Below are 17342 nucleotides of genomic sequence, written 5' to 3'. Positions count from 1 at the left end.
GCTGGGGGTGTAGGGACTAAGAAGATCACCAATGTAAGATGGTGCTTGTCCATGTAAGGCCCTATAGACCAGAACCAGGATATTGAAATGAACCCTGAAGTTGACTGACAGCCAGTGAAGCTGGAGGAGAAGCGGGGTGATGTGGGTGTGTTTGGAGGACTTGGTCAGAAGATGTAGCCTGGCCTGCCAGACTCCTCCTCTGTTTAATTCTGCACAGAGAAAGGGTCTGGGAACTCTCCTATTCAAATAACCCCACCCCCTTAGAATTCTAACTGACCCAATCAGTGATGAGTAGTGTACGTCACACACCACAACGCCCAGTTTGTCATAAACATGGCGACTGAAGTGGAGTTTGCTGCGGCTCTTTCCTTTGCTCTAAATGACTTGGACATGTCTTTAAAACAACAACAAGTAGAAGCGCTAAAAGCCTTTCTTCTAAAGAAAGTTGATTGCGCTGTTGCCAGATGGCATTTTTGACTACAGCTAAAGAACTACAGCACTGCAGATGTCACACACAGTGATGCTCAGTTTCTCATAAACAACGAAGACAGTGGCGGAGTTCACTGCGGCTCTTTCCTCTGTTCTAAATGACTTGAATGTCTTTAAAACCACAAGTAGAAGTGCTAAAAGTATTTCTTCTTAAAAAAAAAAAGATGTTTGCACCGTTGCCAGACGCCATTTTTTACTACAGCTAAAGAACTACAGCGTTGTGTGGTACAGTCGGCATTTCCGTCTTTTTTCTGATTGGTTATTTTTGAGCTGCCTAGTCCCGCCCCTCATGTGCCTCTCTGCCTGTGAGCTACCAGACTCTCTCTCTGTGCAGAATTAAACAGAGGACGAGTCTGGCAGGCCAGGCTACAGAAGCCGAGCACAGGCATTCTGAACCACCTGTAGACGGTTCAGGGAGGTTTTGCTCAGACACGTGAAAAGAGAGTTACAGTAGTCTAAGCGTTGGGAGATGAAGGCGTGGAGAACAGTCTCAAGTTCAGGACAGAATGGGACTCAGCTTAGCAATGTTCCTGAGATGGATCAAAGTAGTACATTACATTGAGTCAAAATGATTAATTTAAGTTTGTAGAGTGAAAACATTCAAATAATTTCCAAAACCTCACTACAACCCTTTTTCAGTGCCTGTGCCTCATCTGTCTTTAGACTAGAGGCAGATCAGTATGGGGGTTTTAAAAAGCCGATGCTGATACCAATTTTTAAGAGAACTTTGTTTCAGATGGCCAATATCTAAAGTCAATTATTAAGGCCAATATGTATATATCCGTTTTAGCAGCACATTGATGGTGAGAGACAACTGAAAACTCACTGTTAAATACGTCAATAAATCTCTTAATATTTATTGAACTTCAAATATAAAATAAACGCAAAACAATAACAACGGGCAACCTGTTTCAGAACAATTGAAAATTAAACAGATTCAAGTTTTTTAAGGGTTTAAATCAAAGAAAATCTAATAGTACCCAGAATAATGGTGCAAAATAGTGGCTGGTCAAGGTAGAATATTTAAGTAAAAAAAATCACTAAGTAAAGCACACTACCACATTGTAGTAAAAAAAATTAAATCTAAACTATACATAAAAATAGTGCAAACATTGAACACCAAACTTAAAGGGACATTCCACTCAGAAGTAAAGTTTTGTCTATGCTAGAACCTCTCTTTTACTTACATTGTTTTATGCTAAGCTAAAGTAAAACGTACTGCTTCCAGATCAGGAGAATGACTGAACTTGTTAGCTACAAAATCCCCTTTCTCACTTATCTAACTCTGAGAAATCTAACAGACAAAATTTTACTTAGGGGTGGAATATTCCCTTAGGTGTAAACAATGAAAAAGGCTCCTGATTTTTTTTTAAATCAGCCATTGGCTGATATAGAAAAAACGGAATACATCGGCCTTCACTTTAGACCATGTTTCATACACTCCCTGTGATTTCCAGCAGTGGTATTCTAGTTGGAGGCACTGCCGAGTGCCTTTTGAACCCCTCTGTATGAATATCTTTTTAATCATGGTTTTAATTTTTTGCTCGCTACCAACTCGTAAACTATACAAAACTGTTTTAGCACATGTATATTTAATTTCATTTACAATACTTTAAAAGTGAATTGAACTTGAACTGCAATCAACTGACTTATTTTATTTTTCAACAGTCAGAAAGAGTGTGGCATGCTGGTAAATCTGTTCCATCCAACAGTAATCAGCAAGTGGAATCACAAACACAATCTATTCATGTTATCTCAACAAGAAGGAATCATGTATAAACGACATTGTACCCCTTTAAGTTGGCATTACACAAATCAATCATCCTACAAACGTGATTCAGTTATAAGGAAACTACATGTAAGGAATAAGTAAATTGAACAGAGGACTTCCATTTTTTCAGTGTGGCAACAAGGCTGACCTGTGTTTTCTAGGCTTTACAACCTGAGTTAATATTAACAAGTATCTCTTGAACACACACACACACACACACACACACACACACACACACACACACACACACACACACACACACACACACACACACACACACACACACACACACACACACACACACACACACCAACTTGAAACACACCCTGCTGAGCTTACATCTGCTGGCAGTTGATCATTACTTGATGTGTGGGACATTAGGTCATGCTGCTCTTTTCGCTTTGTTGAAAATAAACAAATATGTGTTTGTCATTGCTGATGCACGTTGCACTAGTTCTAGTATTGTGCTATTTCTCACTTTGATTAGTGAAGGAAAATGCAATATAAAAAATAAATGCATGTTTCAGTCACATTTCATGAAGCTGAGCACTGCCCTGACAGTAATAGACAAAACTTGGAGGGAAAACTAGACATCAGGCTCATTTGGCTCTTATTGATGCTTCTAAAACAATTTACAGGAATTCAATGTGTGATAGTAAAATGAATAAATCTAGATCAAAAATGCATTTTTTGTGCTAAACAGGTGGTGCTTATCAGATTAGTAAGAAAGTAGTGTTTATTTATGAAGTTCAAAAGGGTTCAAATGAAGGCAACTGGACTTCTTTGGTTTCTTGAAGATGTTTAACTTCTCAAAGGAGGAGTTTTGTCAATTCTGACTGGAATATGGGAGAGTCAAGCTTGACTCTCCCATATTCCAGTTGTCTTCATTTGAACCTTCTGGATTACCATGACCTGGATGACTGAGAACCTTTACCAGCATATTTATTTATTAAGCATTTTTCTCAGAAAGAATCAAAGTGCTTCACAACAGCAAAGCGATCAAACAAAAATCATACAGATACCACAGAGAACGGCGCAGGCATCAAAACAAAACTTCACAGAGTTAAAAATCCATGAAAAAAAATTAAAAGCCTGAGTAAACAAATGCAGTTTCAGTTGTTTTTTTAAAGGACTTTTCAGATTGATACTTTTTTACAGGCTTAAACTCATGCTTTGTGCAGCAAATTGGTTTATTTGTTTATTCTTCTTATCTCTTGTCAGTGGGACACACACACACACACACACACACACACACACACACACACACACACACACACACACAGCCGCTGATGGTAAGCTACTACCCTGGAGCAGTCTGACCGAGTCATTTGCACCATCAGCCTCTCTGACCACCGCCAACACATTGGATGAAGTCTTTTGCCCAAGAACACAACAGCAGATTACTCTGACAGGAGCTGGGTTTGACCCCAAATCCTTCGATTGCTGGGGACCCAGCTCTACCTCTTCACTACTGCTGCCCTGCTATATTTATGTTTTAAAGGTAGACACTAAACTGTACATTTACAAAATAAATAAAGATAATCCTGCAATGAAGTAAAACTAAATATAGTACAAATATAGAGCATTGTGCTGTAACAATATGGCTCTGATGTGATTAAACTTTGCATCAGCTGAGACAAATATAAAATCGACCACTAGGGGGTGACAGAGTGTTTGCCGAAGCTGGAAAGTCAATAAAGGAGCTGTCCTACTTGATAGAGCAGCATGTAGTTTTGGTCCAATGATGCCCAAATCAAAGTCTAATATGATTATTATAACTCATTTATACGTGCTTCTGAGCTAATTGCTTTTCTATGTTTGTGTTTGTCCTTCACAAAGTAGAAATGAAAACATTTTTTAACAAATATTCTAATGATTAAACAGGTCCATAAACATAAAACATATTTTACATCTTAACATGTTTATTTTTGATGAAGATGTTTTTGGAAATCAATGGCTTGAATTCATCTAAAATGAAATCTGTTATTTTGAGTCGTTATTGATTCATCTGCATTTTTGAAAACAAATAAAAAACACGAAATAAACCGTCATACAGATCATGCTTGACCTGATGTTTAAAAAAAAAGAAAAACTACAACAAACAAGTGACGTTGGATGGAAAATGCAGCACCGGTGTGGTTGTGTGGTGAGATCAAGGTGTGGTATCTCTTGCCTTGTCTGACAAACATAGTCACAGTTCCTTCCTCAGAGTGTTTTAACTTAAACAGCATCCAGAAATATAAAAGACATAATACGTTTAAGTGGTACTTGCAAACTTGTCTTCTGTCATTATTTAGAGATTTAAAAAAAGTGCTGCTTAATCACCCATCTGATCAGTGTCTTTCTAATAAGTGCAAACAAAATGACACCATCCCTCGCTAATCAGGACCAGTTTCAATCTTAAATCGTGAAAATACCCCTCAGACTTTCTGTTAATGTTCACATCAAAATGGGAGGCTCCACTTGAAGTGGCCTGTGACTGTGCAGTCTGCAGAGAGAACAAAACTCATATTTTCTTCCTTGTTTTTAACAACGTTCCTTTAATGAGTCCTAAGCTTGGTGAGTAAGAATTAGATGGCAAAATCTACATTAGATATCTGTGACAAAGCCAGCCACTTTTCATGTGTAATCCTTTCATTTTCCAGAAAAAGTGTTTTTGAGCCCACTGTAGAGTTTCAGAAATAAAGATTACAAGTATTTTTAGTTTCCTCCCCCAAATTAATCTCTAGACAAGGCCAGGGACAGTCAGCTTTTTTAACCAGGTTAATTTTATTTAGTCCTGTGCATCCCCCAATCTTCTTATCACCATTATTTAACCTCATGAAATGATTAAAAAAACAGACTGACCAAGGTTTTGAAAAAAAAAAAACATCACAGACTAAACTGAATGGGGATGTGGGAATTGTGTGGGTTGAAGAAATACTTTTTTCATTTGTTTGCACTGCTCAAGCGATGGCCAGAATGTTTGTTTTTACTAAATTTAGCTCGACAAGACTACTTGTGCAGCATGGGTGTGCATCCTGTTGATAACCAGAATCATGTGCTTTCTGAGTAAAGATGCTGTGCGGTTGGACAGAAGCAGAGAAATGGCCAGCCACAGCCTACCTTTCACATCTCAGCCCGCCACATGTGGCTTCAGCTCATGTTTCACAGGTACTGATGTGCGAAAACAGCAGTGCTTCAAAGAAAAAAAAGGCCTTTGTGCACAGAAGCATTCTTAAGCGTTTACATGCAAGCTAGCCTTTGTCAGTGGCCTGAGGATGAAAAACTGTCAGTTTCAATAAGGTATCTTTGTTAAAGATAGTATCAGTTTTGCTATATAAATAAATAATTTACCCATGACAGCTAGCTAGACAGCTAGCTGAAATGCAACTTTGAGAATATCTGGTGAGGACTACTGATTGCAAAAACCAGGAGTGTTTTTTTTTTATTTTTATTTTTTTACCAATGATCTAATGCAGGAGTAGGCAACCGTGGCCCTATAGAGCCACAGTCCTGCTTGTTTTCCAACTATCTTTGCTATATTAAAAGCTGTTAAAGGACAGCAACACATACAAAATCATGAAAAAAGACCTGACAGAAGAAAAGAAAAAAACATAAAAAAAACTATTAAAACCACTAGTTGAATGCAATGAAATAAGCCAGGTACAAGCACCTAGTACCAACAGCCAGTGTGACCCCTCGGATCTATTCTCCACCTTGCCACAGTAACTCTGGGTCTTAATGAACACGTGTGATCTGCTGACAACAGTTTTATCATAGCTGTTTCCTAGTGATCAGATGGGCTCAGTCTACTTATAAAGGGATTAGTCTAACAACCCTTTTACCCTAAGAACTAATTGAGTTAAAGGGGAACCGCGATCTCCCTGAAATGTTTATGGTGTTTTGTTCAAGGACGTTACACCAGCAGGATAACACACACCTACACACACACACACACACACACACACACACACACACACACACACACACACACACACACACACACACACACACACACACACACACACACACACACACACACACACACACACACACACACACACACACACACACACAGACTCTCCACTGCGCCCCATAGTGGACAGCATCGGATCAGTCACCTACAACCTATCAAAAGTCCTGGTGGAGATCCTCCAGCCTCTATTAGGACTATCAGAACATCACTGCAGTAATTCAAGACAACTGGCTGAAGAACTCAAAACAATGAAAATAGAAAAAAATGACATCTTCATCTCACATGACGTTATTTCACTATTCACAAAAACACCCATAGAGGTCACGCTACATATAGTCCATGAACGCCTAAAAACGGACAGATCACTGAAGAACCGGACAAATCTCACAGTAGACAACATATCCACCTTGTTAGATTTTGTAGCAAAATCCACATATTTTCAGTACAAAAATAAAATATACAGACAAAAAGAAGGTTTTGCCATAGGAGACCCGCTCTCAGCCATAATGAGCAGCTTCTTCATGTAGGATTTGGAAGAAAAGGCCATCAACACAGCACCTGCCCACATCAGACCCATGTTTTGGAGAAGATACGTGGACGACATCTTGGAAATAATAAAAATTGGACACACAACAACAACTCACAGACCACCTGAACACGGTCGACAACACGGGAAACATAAAATTCACACATGAAGAGGAAACACACAAAACAATAGCATTTTTGGACATGAACATTCACCACACAGACGACGGCAGCATAAAAATCACATTATACAGAAAACCCACACATACAGACCAATATCTGCTTTGGACATCTGAACACCCCACAGCACACAAACTATCAGTAGTCAGAACATTATGCGAACTGACCAGCTTCATTACAGATGAAACAGACCGCAAACAGGAAGAAGAACACATCAAACAAGCACTAATCCTCTGTCAGTATCCAATATGGGCCATAGAAAAAGGAAAACAACAAGTCAAAGAAAATCAAAAAAACAGAGAGACCAAAAAAAAAAAAAAGAAAAAGAAAACAAAAACAAAGACCAGACCACACGCACACGGACACCATCATATAGAACGTTTACAAAGGGCCATGAAAAATCAACAAATGAACATAACCGTCAAACCTCACGTGAAACTCAGACAGCTACTATTACACCCCAGGGACAAAATAGAACCAGACAAGAAATGCAATTTAATCTACAAAATACCCTGCATGTCGTGCAATAAAACATACATAGGAGAAACCGGCAGAACATATGACAGAAGAAGAAAAGAGCACCAGAAGGAATGCGAGAAGGAAACAACCGAAAGACTCACAAGGACAACAAAGAAAAAAGCAGAGGAGCAAACCCTCAAGTCAGCCATCTCAGATCATTGCAAACGAAATAATCACATCATGGACTGGGATCAAGGGAAAATTATCAACACGGAGAACAACCGGTTCAAACGTTGGGTCAGGGAGGCAATAGAAATAAGGAAACGGGAACACTGGAACATGAACAGAGACGAGGGGGCCTATCAGCTGTCTTGCACCTGGGATTCCCTTCTCCAAAGACCAGCCAGCGGAGGTGGGCGTGACCAGAAGAACAGCTGATAAAGACACGTCACTCAAACACCTGTGACACTTCTGAAGAAGACCACAGATGACGGTCAAAACATGTAAAAGGTAACTAGAAACACCTTCATGTCTGAAGCAAAAAGCGCCTTGTTTAATATTTAAAAAGAGGACATAATGAACATTGTAAAGGAACTATCTTTGCTGTTCCTGCTGTTGATTACCTGAATCGGGTGTGTTTAGCCAATTAGAAGCTGCAAGTTCATGCATGGCTAGAAAACACGTAGGACTGCTGCTCTCTAGGACCAAGGTTGCCTACCCCTGATCTACTGACATGTCCATCATCAGTGCACTGATATCATTCCCTTTCCCCACCCACAAATGTGCAGACCAATAAAATAAGCTGTGCAACTTTAAGGATGACTTACTATTAGCACCTTAATTCAATGGTTTACTCTGCTGTATGGTTACATATTCTGTGTTGGTTTTACTTTGCCCGTTAAGCCTTCAGGAGAGTCTGAGCCACTTGAACAGACTTCTGAAAACGAAAGTTGTAAATGCTCGACTGTCTCATGATCCAGTCATCAGCTAGCTCCAGGAAGGGCTCTGTAAGCAGTTTGAATTCAAATTCAGAGGCTAAGCTGTGTTGATGTTTGTAGTTTGTTTTCTAACTTCACTTAGATTCTAGATCCAAATCATTTTCTGTGGTTGAATCAAATTAAAAACGAACATGGAGCACTGCTCCTCCATTTGAGACATTACAGAATATGTTAGTATGTTATGGTAATATGTGAGGATGCTCTAACATGCTGTCATTTGTGTCTTTTTTAGCGTGTTCTTCCTCAGTAGTCTTGAGAAGTAAAAAGGCTGTTGTTGGGCCGTGTTGACAGGAGTTAGGTGCACCCCCTGCATGAACGAAGGGTTTCAGGTTTGTGCCCTGCCCTGTCTGTTGCAGACATGAGTCCTTGGGCAAGACACATCACCCACCTTGCCTGCAGGTGGTGGTCGGATGGACCAGCGGCACCTAGCCCCACCTCTGTCAGTTAGTTGTTGTGGCTACATTGTGGCTCATTGCTACCAGTGTGCGAATGTGCACGTGGGTGGGTGAACGACATTTGGGTTGCAAAGCACCTTGTGGCAGTGGGCAGTTCTTGGAGTCTAAAAGGCGCCATAAAAATGCAAGACATTCAATTAGTCCAAATCCAGTTCCTCAGCTTTGTGCACCACTGGATGTCATCTCTGTGCTGTGACACGTTGCTCTCTGAAATGACCCCAAAGTACAGTTGTGTCATGAGTAGAACTGATAATAGTGTCGCTCAGGTAGAAGTATAGTCAAAGATGTACAGAGAGTGAAGCAGTGCGTTTAACACACACACACACGCATGCACACACGCACGCACGCACACACACACACACGCGCGCGCACACACACACACATTGAGACAGTCTGGTGTTGACTCAAAGGCTGAACAAGGAGCAGAGGCCAAGTTTGAAGCTGTGAATAGTTTGTACAAAAGTAATCTTTTAGAGACAGCTGGGGATGGAAAGTCCCAGGCAGGGCAGCATGTTGGTGAGAATGTCTGAGAGGATGGTGTTAAATGCTGAATTAAAATTGTCAGCCTTGTCATTTTTTCCACGGTGACCTAGGTGGTTCAGCGAAGTGTTGGTGGTAGTTGTGAAAGTATGAGCGGGTCTGTGAGCCTGGTGAAGGTCAAAGGAGGCTGGTATCTCTTCAATGTGCTGAACTATCACTTTCTTCAAGCTCTTCTATGTGCAGATGAAAAGTCTCTGTTATTCAGGGCTCACCATAGATTCAGAAAAATGGCACCCGGAAAAGCCCAATTGACAGCCTTTTTTAGGTAACAATATAAATAAAATCATAAATAGGGTATCAAGCACCCCCCCCCCCCCACGTGCCTGCCAAAGAGTGAACCTAAAAACAAAAAAGTAACCATATAACTAAAATTCTAAAGGGAAGAAGTACTACAAAAACCGGTGGGACAAAAACATATTAAAGAGACTAAAAGATGAAAAGCTGAAACTATAAACACTGCAGAGGGATGACTGGCTGCAGAGGGGTGACTGGAGAAGACTAAAGGAACACAGGAGACACATGAATGAGATGCAGACAAAGGACATATGAGGGTGCTATGAAACACAAAAAGAGAACCTGGAGTGGGAACTGGAGGGGCTGGGGAACAAAGGGACACAGAACATGACAGCCTTGTGTCATCCTGGGTCTGCATCTTGGGTCTTAATCTTCCTCCAACCCCACATTCTGACAGCCACAAATAGAGCATTTGTTTTGGTTTGGAACGCACACAGTTGACCTTTAGGCAAATGAAGATGGCTGGACAGTGTAATGGCCTTTCTTATCTATCACAAACAGTGATGCTGTGATGTAAATTACTTTTCCATTTTATATTTTTGCAGAGGTTGTAACAATGAAATAGCCTCTAGGGTTTACATAATTTGTAACTAACAACATAGTCATAATCTGATTGTCTCCTATGAAATAAAAGATAACTTTTCACACACATGAAAATAAAAAAAGAAACATAATATTAGTTTACATAACCCACTACATTTAAATTGAACTGAACATTGTTTAAAATTAAATATGAGCTATCTCCTTAAAAATTCAGTAATTGAATAGTTTCAAATTTCAGAAAATTATGTTATATTCAGCTGCAAGAATTATTTGTTCAGCTCAAAGTTGCAAAAATGGATTTTTCCTCACATGGAACAAAAAACAGCAACTACACACACACACACACACACACACACACACACACACACACACACACACACACACACACACACACACACACACACACACACAGACAAAGTAAAGATAAGATAGATATGATCACAGTATTGTTCAACTCCCAAAGATGATTTTTTGCATTTATAGAACATTGAAGATCTAAACTGAAGATTACGCAGTTTACAAATCTCAAACTATCCCTTTAGTATCAGATAAAAAAGTCATAATTACCACCTAAATCTAAACACTTTTTTGGGAAATATCTTAAATATGTTTTTTCACTTGTTAGATGAATATTGTTGCATTATATTAGTGTGTATTAAGGGTTTACAAACCATGTCATCAGCATTTATATCTGAAAATGTTGTTTAAAATGTAGATCATACTAGGACAAAGATGGAGATTTAGGTCTTGCTTTAGTTACCCTGAAATACTGTAAACACAACATACTGGGGCTGGACTTTTGTGCAAGAGCGGCCTTCTGTGGAAAATTTGAGTTCTGCTGTAATCAGTTACGATGTTTGTAGAACAAACCTAAAAGACCTGATTTTAATCACGTTCACCTGCATTCAGATTGCAGTAACTGTCTTTTTTGATAATCTGTGTGCTATTTTGGTGACCTCTTTTCCACCTCTCTTCTTCTCAGCTCAAGACGTTGTGGCTTCTGTTAGAACAAACTCACAAAGTCACGTCAACAAAAAGATAAACTATGTCAAGTCAGAATTTATTTGTACAACAACAACGTCTGTTGCCCAAAGTTTAGAACAGCATTCAGAAAAAAGCAAGACGATTTAAAAGAGCAACATTAGAAAAGGCCCTGCCACCCCTTAAATTTGGGTTGAATCTGGGTGCAATCAGAGATTAGCAGGAGTTCATAATTTTTGGCAAACAAATAAACATCACACTTACAGTGACATGACATTTGGTAAAAATTCCTTGTACAGGTTTTTTACATTTTACCCATGTTTCACAGAGTATTTAATATTATTTACAATTAAAATACTAAAATGAAAAGCAAATCTGCATAAACTATTTATTTAAAATGTACTGATTGGATCTCACAACTAAAGTATCCCTTATATTACAAACTTTACATAAAAAGGCAAGTGTTACGTTGCTCAAAAAATTCTGTCAAAAATAAAAAATATCTGCACAAACAGATTTAAACCTAAACTCAAAATAAAAAAGAAAGCAGGTTAACACAACTTTCAATTGTACAATTTCTTTAAACTTCAAATTTCATAAGTTGAATTCGTAAGTTTATTTTGGTCATGATGAAATTGTTAAGTTGTTGCTTTAACCCTGAACCTTTTTTCTGATTGTACAAAAATGGGTCATTGGTATGCAGAATTGTAGGAAGTGCATTTTCTATGATTCAGCCAATCACTGCGATTTCCACCTTGTTAACATTGATTACCTAAATTATTCTTGTGGGTGGGAAGACATCAGTTGTGCAAGAGAAGTGTGATGAGCTACAACGATGGGAGGATTTGCTGCTTTCTTTCTTCTGAGTATTTTCTGTGAGATTACCTTTTTATGCTGAATGTCACATATTGTGGAAGAGATGTGATTTGTTTTAATTTGTTATTGGCTGTTTCTCTTCTTTCAGCTGTGGCTGAAACCTTCAAGGGTCCTAAACAGATCACTTTGACTGAAGCTGCATCTGGTGATATGGTGACTCTGACGTGTGATGTCTCTGGGCACGAAAAAGGACTGTTCAACTGGTATAAACTCAGTTATAGATATATGGAACAAATATTGGCTCATAGTACTCTTGGTAGTGTAGAAAAACAGGACTTATTCCAAGGATCTTATCTTATCAAAAAAGAGCATGATGTGTATTCTCTCACCATAAAAAACATCAGCATTGAGGATGAAGCAACGTACTTCTGTCAAACAGGACCAGCGTACAAACTGACATTTGTAAATGCCACTCATTTGGTTGTGATCGGTAAGGAATGTTCATTTGGCTTAGACTCATAAATTTGTGTCATCATCAAAACAAAAACAACATTTCTACTCGTCTTTGACTCACTTAGGTTCTCAAACCATGAAATCCATTTCTGTGAACCAGACTCTGCAGTGTTCGCTTTACTCAGAGAGAGAAGAAAAGTCAGACCGGTGTGGAGATGAGCACAGCGTGTTGTGGTTCAAAGCTGGACCAAAATCTGATTCAGGATTTATTTACACCAATAAAATCAGCTGTGCAGGAAGGAGCTGCATCTACCGTCTGTCCAAACCCATCCAGAACTCTCTGGATACTGGGACCTATTACTGTGCTGTGGTCGCATGTGGACAGATCCTGTTTGGAGAAGGAATCCAAGTGAAGACAAGTATGTTCTGAGACTTAATTTATGGGATATAAAATGTAAACGTTTTGAGCCTATATGGCAGGGGTGTCCAAACCTCTCAAGATGAGGGCTCAGTCCTTGAGGGGCCAGGAAAATATATTATTTTATTATTTAAAAAGCAAATGTATATATAGATATATAAATACACACACACACACTTATATATATATATATATATATATATATATATATATATATATATATATATATCATATCAGTCACATATATATATATATATATATATATATGACTTTTAGGAAATTCCTAAAATCACTAAAAGTAAATTAAAGAACTTGTGTATTTGTTTCTCATTCTAGGACCAGGAGTGTGCCCGTTTGTCATTGTGCTCGGACTAATGCTGGGCTGTTCTATTCTTCTGAATTTCATTTTTATTCTCCTGAGAAAATCAAAGCAGATTCCTGATAAAGGTAACATTGTCATGAAGCAGTTTGTTCAAATACTCAAGACTCTTTATCAATATTAAATTGATTGGTGGGGCCAGTGTTTGGCAACTTGGCTTCTATCAGTGTGCCCGAGGACAGGTGTGGCTATAATGCAGCTCATCACCACCAGTGTGTGAATGTGTGTGTGGATGGGTGAATGACTGGTGTGTTGTAATTTTTCATTGTTCAGCCTAAATTAGTTTTCAACATGTTTTCATAAATTTTGTGTGACACTGAGCAAAAACATTAGTATAAGAAAATAAGATTGTAAATTGCTAATTCTAGTTGCTGTTTGCTCAGTCTGTCTCACATTTAAGCCCCTTATTCTCTACACAAAGTACGATAAAAAATAGAAGTGACATTAAAGCATCAATATGTAAAAGCATCATTTAAAAAAGCACTTCTAAGGGTACTCGTTGAAATTTGTTTAGTTATTTTCTTAGGCTTAACAAAATGCTGTCAAGTTGGGAGTGGAGTGGAGAAGAAGGACCAAGTGTGGAGGAGAGTTCAGGAGGCAGGAGAGCAGGCACGGATAAAGTAAAAAAGGGTTTAATGACAGGATACGGCAGGAACGAGAACAAAACAACAAACAACAATGATCTGACAAAGACTAGCACAAGGAGGGAGGTATAAATACACAGGGAAATCAGGAACAAATGGGCAGGTTAGCGAGGGGCAGGTGAGAACAATAAGGGCTAATCAGGGCAGGAGAGAGACACAGTCAGGAAGACAGGGGCAGAACGTGACAAATGCTTTCAACTCGGTTGACCACAAAATTCAGATTTCTCGCTTGGAACACAAAGTGTGGTTTTGGAATGGTTTAGGTCACATTTAATGGACAGAACCTTTTTGGTACATTTATTATGAATGCTCATGTGTACCTCTGTCTTACGGGTTCTGCAGTGCTCCATTTTTGGGCCACTCCTGTTTTCATTGTATTTGCTCCCTCTTGGTAAAACTTTCTTGACATGCTTTCACCTTCCATTATTATTCAGGTGATTGTCAGGTCTATGTTCCCCTGAAAAAGAAAGAGGTTCTCTCAGAGAGCTGTTTACTGTCGTGTTTGTGGGATGTTAAAACGTGCATGTCCTTAAATCACCTTTGTTTTAATGATTCAGAGCTGACGGTATTTTGACCTAGTTCTGCTGACACCCCTCTTGTAGATTTGGGTGAATTGAATCAATACCGCAAGAAGGGAATTGTAAACCTAGGTTTCAAAATGGATCTTGAATTAAATCTTGACAGCCAGATCCGGTTAGTGGTTCGATCAAGTTTTTTTGAGCCAAGACCTCAGGCTAAAATAAAGCAGTTTGAAATGGTAATCCATGCTTTTGTGACTACTAGACCACTGCTGTGTCCTGTATTTTGGAAAAATTAACTCGTTCCTTGATTGACTGCAGCTCGCTGCATGTCTTTTGACAGGCACTCATGAACGACATTACCCCTATCTTGAGGTCATTACACTGGCTACCTGTGCAATATCATATCCATATTTAGCTGAGCTATCGATTTGAGGGTTCTTTTAATTGTTAAGTGTCTCAGTGGTCTTGGTACTTCTTATCTCTCAGAACTGCTTTTACCACATGAACCCTCACGGCCTCTGCGCTCCTCTGTCAGGCATCTCCTGGTCATCCCTAAAGTCAGGACACACACACGGCAATGCGTCCTTCCAGTATTACGGCCCTCGCCTTTGAAACGAGCTGCCGGAGAACCTCAGGGGCGCAGAGAATGTTCATGTTTTTAAGTCAAGGCTCAAGACCCACCTATTTAGGTTAGCTTTTAACTAATTATCTATTATGGTTTTATTACTCATTTGACATGATTATATTTTATTACTTGCTGTGCATGTTTTATATGATTATATTTTAGCACAGTTTCATTATTAAATTATATTATTATTTTACTGTCCATATGATTTTATTTATTGTTTATTTTCTTACTTTTATCATTTTTATTAGCTCTTTTATTTTCATATTTTACTCCTTTTAATCCAGTGTTTCCATGGGGCCCTCTACCCCAGGGGCGGTGGTCGAGCTTCCTGGGCTCTCTACAGGTAGTGTTTGAGTAGAGGTGGGGTCTATGCCATCCCTCCTCTGGGCACCCTGACTTGGTTGCTGTGGTTGACCTGATGCTGCTGAGGCACACAGCTCTTCTGATGGTGTTTCCTTGTCTTACCTTACTTGGCTCACCTGAACTCAGCAAAATATAAAAATAGAATTTTTACTGATGTTATTGTGTGTGTGTGTGTGTGTGTGTGTGTGTGTGTGTGTGTGTGTGTGTGTGTGTGTGTGTGTGTGTGTGTGTGTGTGTGTGTGTGTGTGTGTGTGTGTGTGTGACTGTTAATGCTTTTAAACTGTTATGGGAATTTGGGGTCATTTTGATTTTGTAAAGCACTTTGAGTCACACTTTGCTCGAAAAGCGCTTCATACATAAAATCTGTTTGTTTGTTTGCTTGCTTGCTTGCTTGATTGATTGATTGACTGATTGATTGATTGATTAATTGATTGATTGCAGAGATCTCTCTGATCAGTCTCATCTCTTTGGAGTTGCACCAAACAGCCTTTTATGCTGCAACCGCTGCACCCACAGGTGCAGCCACTCATGATCAATTACAGGCTACACAAAGCCAAACCAATGGCGACAGAGGGGCGTGGGCATGGACATCCGAAGCAGCATATCAGCTGGTCACACTGGCACAGCTAAATTTGTTTGTCAGATGGGTGCATGGTTTCCCTCATTGCAGGAGCTGTAACAGTAGCAAATTAGTTGTATGTGAGGTGTTGTTTAAATAAAGTTGAGTTGAGCAGTGACATAAACCATTTCTGGATTGTGTGTGAATTAGTACAAGTAACCTTGACACTACTAATATGTAAATGTTTCTGTGTCACTTTTCTCAGACAGAGGTGCCAATTCTTTGTGACAAAGAGAAAAACAGAGAGGAAAATGAAACGGATGGGACTTGAGTGTTGCTTGTTTCAGTCCACTGTCCACAAACTGCAGTTTCATAACGTGCCTAATAAAAATGTCTGATGATGAATCTGGCTGTTCATGAAGAGTTAACAGGGATACTTTTACAGGTGCTGGCCAGTAAATTAGAATATCATCAAAAGGTTGAAAATATTTCAGTAATTCCATTCAAAACGTGAAACTTGTACATTATATTCATGCAATGCACACAGACCAATGTATTTCCAATGTTCATTACATTTAAATTTGATATTCATAAGTGACAACTAATGAAAACTCCAAATTTGGTATCTCAAAAAATTAGAATATTCTGAAAAGGCTGAATATAGAAGACACCTGCTGCCACTCTAATCAGCTGATTTACTCAAAACACCTGCAAAGGCCTTTAAAAGGTCCCTCAGTCTTGTTTTGAAGGCACCACAATCATGGGGAAGACTTCTGACTTAACAGCTGTCCAAAAGACAATCATTGACACCTTGCACAAGGAGGGCAAGACACAAAAGGTGATTGCTAAAGAAGCTGGCTGTTCGCAGAGCTCTGTGTCCAAGCACATTAACAGACAGGCGAAGGGACGGAAAAAATGTGGTAGAAAAAAGTGTACAAGCTCTAGGGATAACCGCACCCTGCAGAGAATTGTGACGACAAACCCATTCAAAAATGTGGGGGAGATCCACAAAGAGTGGACTGCAGCTGGAGTCAGCGCTTCAAGAACCACCACGAGGAGACTCATGAAAGACATGGGATTCAGGTGTCGCATTCCGTGTGTCAAGCCACTCTTGAACAAGAAACAGCGCAAGAAGCGTCTCGCCTGGGCCAAGGACAAAAAGGACTGGACTGATGCTGAGTGGTCCAAAGTTATGTTTTCTGATGAAAGCAAGTTCTGCATTTCCTTTGGAAATCAAGGACCCAGAGTCTGGAGGAAGAGCGGAGAAGCACAGAATCCACGTTGCATGACGTCCAGTGTAAAGTTTCCACCGTCAGTGATGGTGTGGGGTGCCATGTCATCTGCCGGTGTTGGCCCACTCTGTTTCCT

At 39.4% G+C, this 17342-nt stretch overlaps 1 protein-coding gene across 3 annotated transcripts; it reads left to right on the top strand.

The window, feature by feature from the left end:
* The first annotated feature begins 11991 nt into the window (after positions 1 to 11991).
* LOC107379389 (uncharacterized) lies at positions 11992 to 16419 on the top strand. 3 transcript variants are annotated; one of them, XM_054739260.2, is made up of 5 exons: positions 11992 to 12068; positions 12158 to 12499; positions 12588 to 12881; positions 13217 to 13327; positions 16240 to 16419. In XM_054739260.2, the coding sequence occupies exons 1-5, from the start codon at positions 12029 to 12031 to the stop codon at positions 16260 to 16262; spliced, it is 810 nt and encodes a 269-aa protein (XP_054595235.1). In that variant the 5' UTR covers positions 11992 to 12028; the 3' UTR covers positions 16263 to 16419. The 3 variants fall into 3 exon arrangements, with proteins under 3 accessions (XP_054595235.1, XP_070411120.1, XP_015805609.2); XM_070555019.1 differs by lacking the exon at positions 16240 to 16419 and having other exon boundaries at positions 12158 to 12272; positions 12414 to 12499; positions 13217 to 15138; XM_015950123.3 differs by lacking the exon at positions 16240 to 16419 and having other exon boundaries at positions 13217 to 15133.
* The last annotated feature ends 923 nt before the right edge of the window (positions 16420 to 17342 follow it).

The sequence above is a fragment of the Nothobranchius furzeri genome, chromosome 1 (genome assembly GCF_043380555.1).
Source record: "Nothobranchius furzeri strain GRZ-AD chromosome 1, NfurGRZ-RIMD1, whole genome shotgun sequence".
Taxonomy (NCBI): domain Eukaryota; kingdom Metazoa; phylum Chordata; class Actinopteri; order Cyprinodontiformes; family Nothobranchiidae; genus Nothobranchius; species Nothobranchius furzeri.
This window is presented reverse-complemented; position numbering and strand designations above follow the sequence as displayed.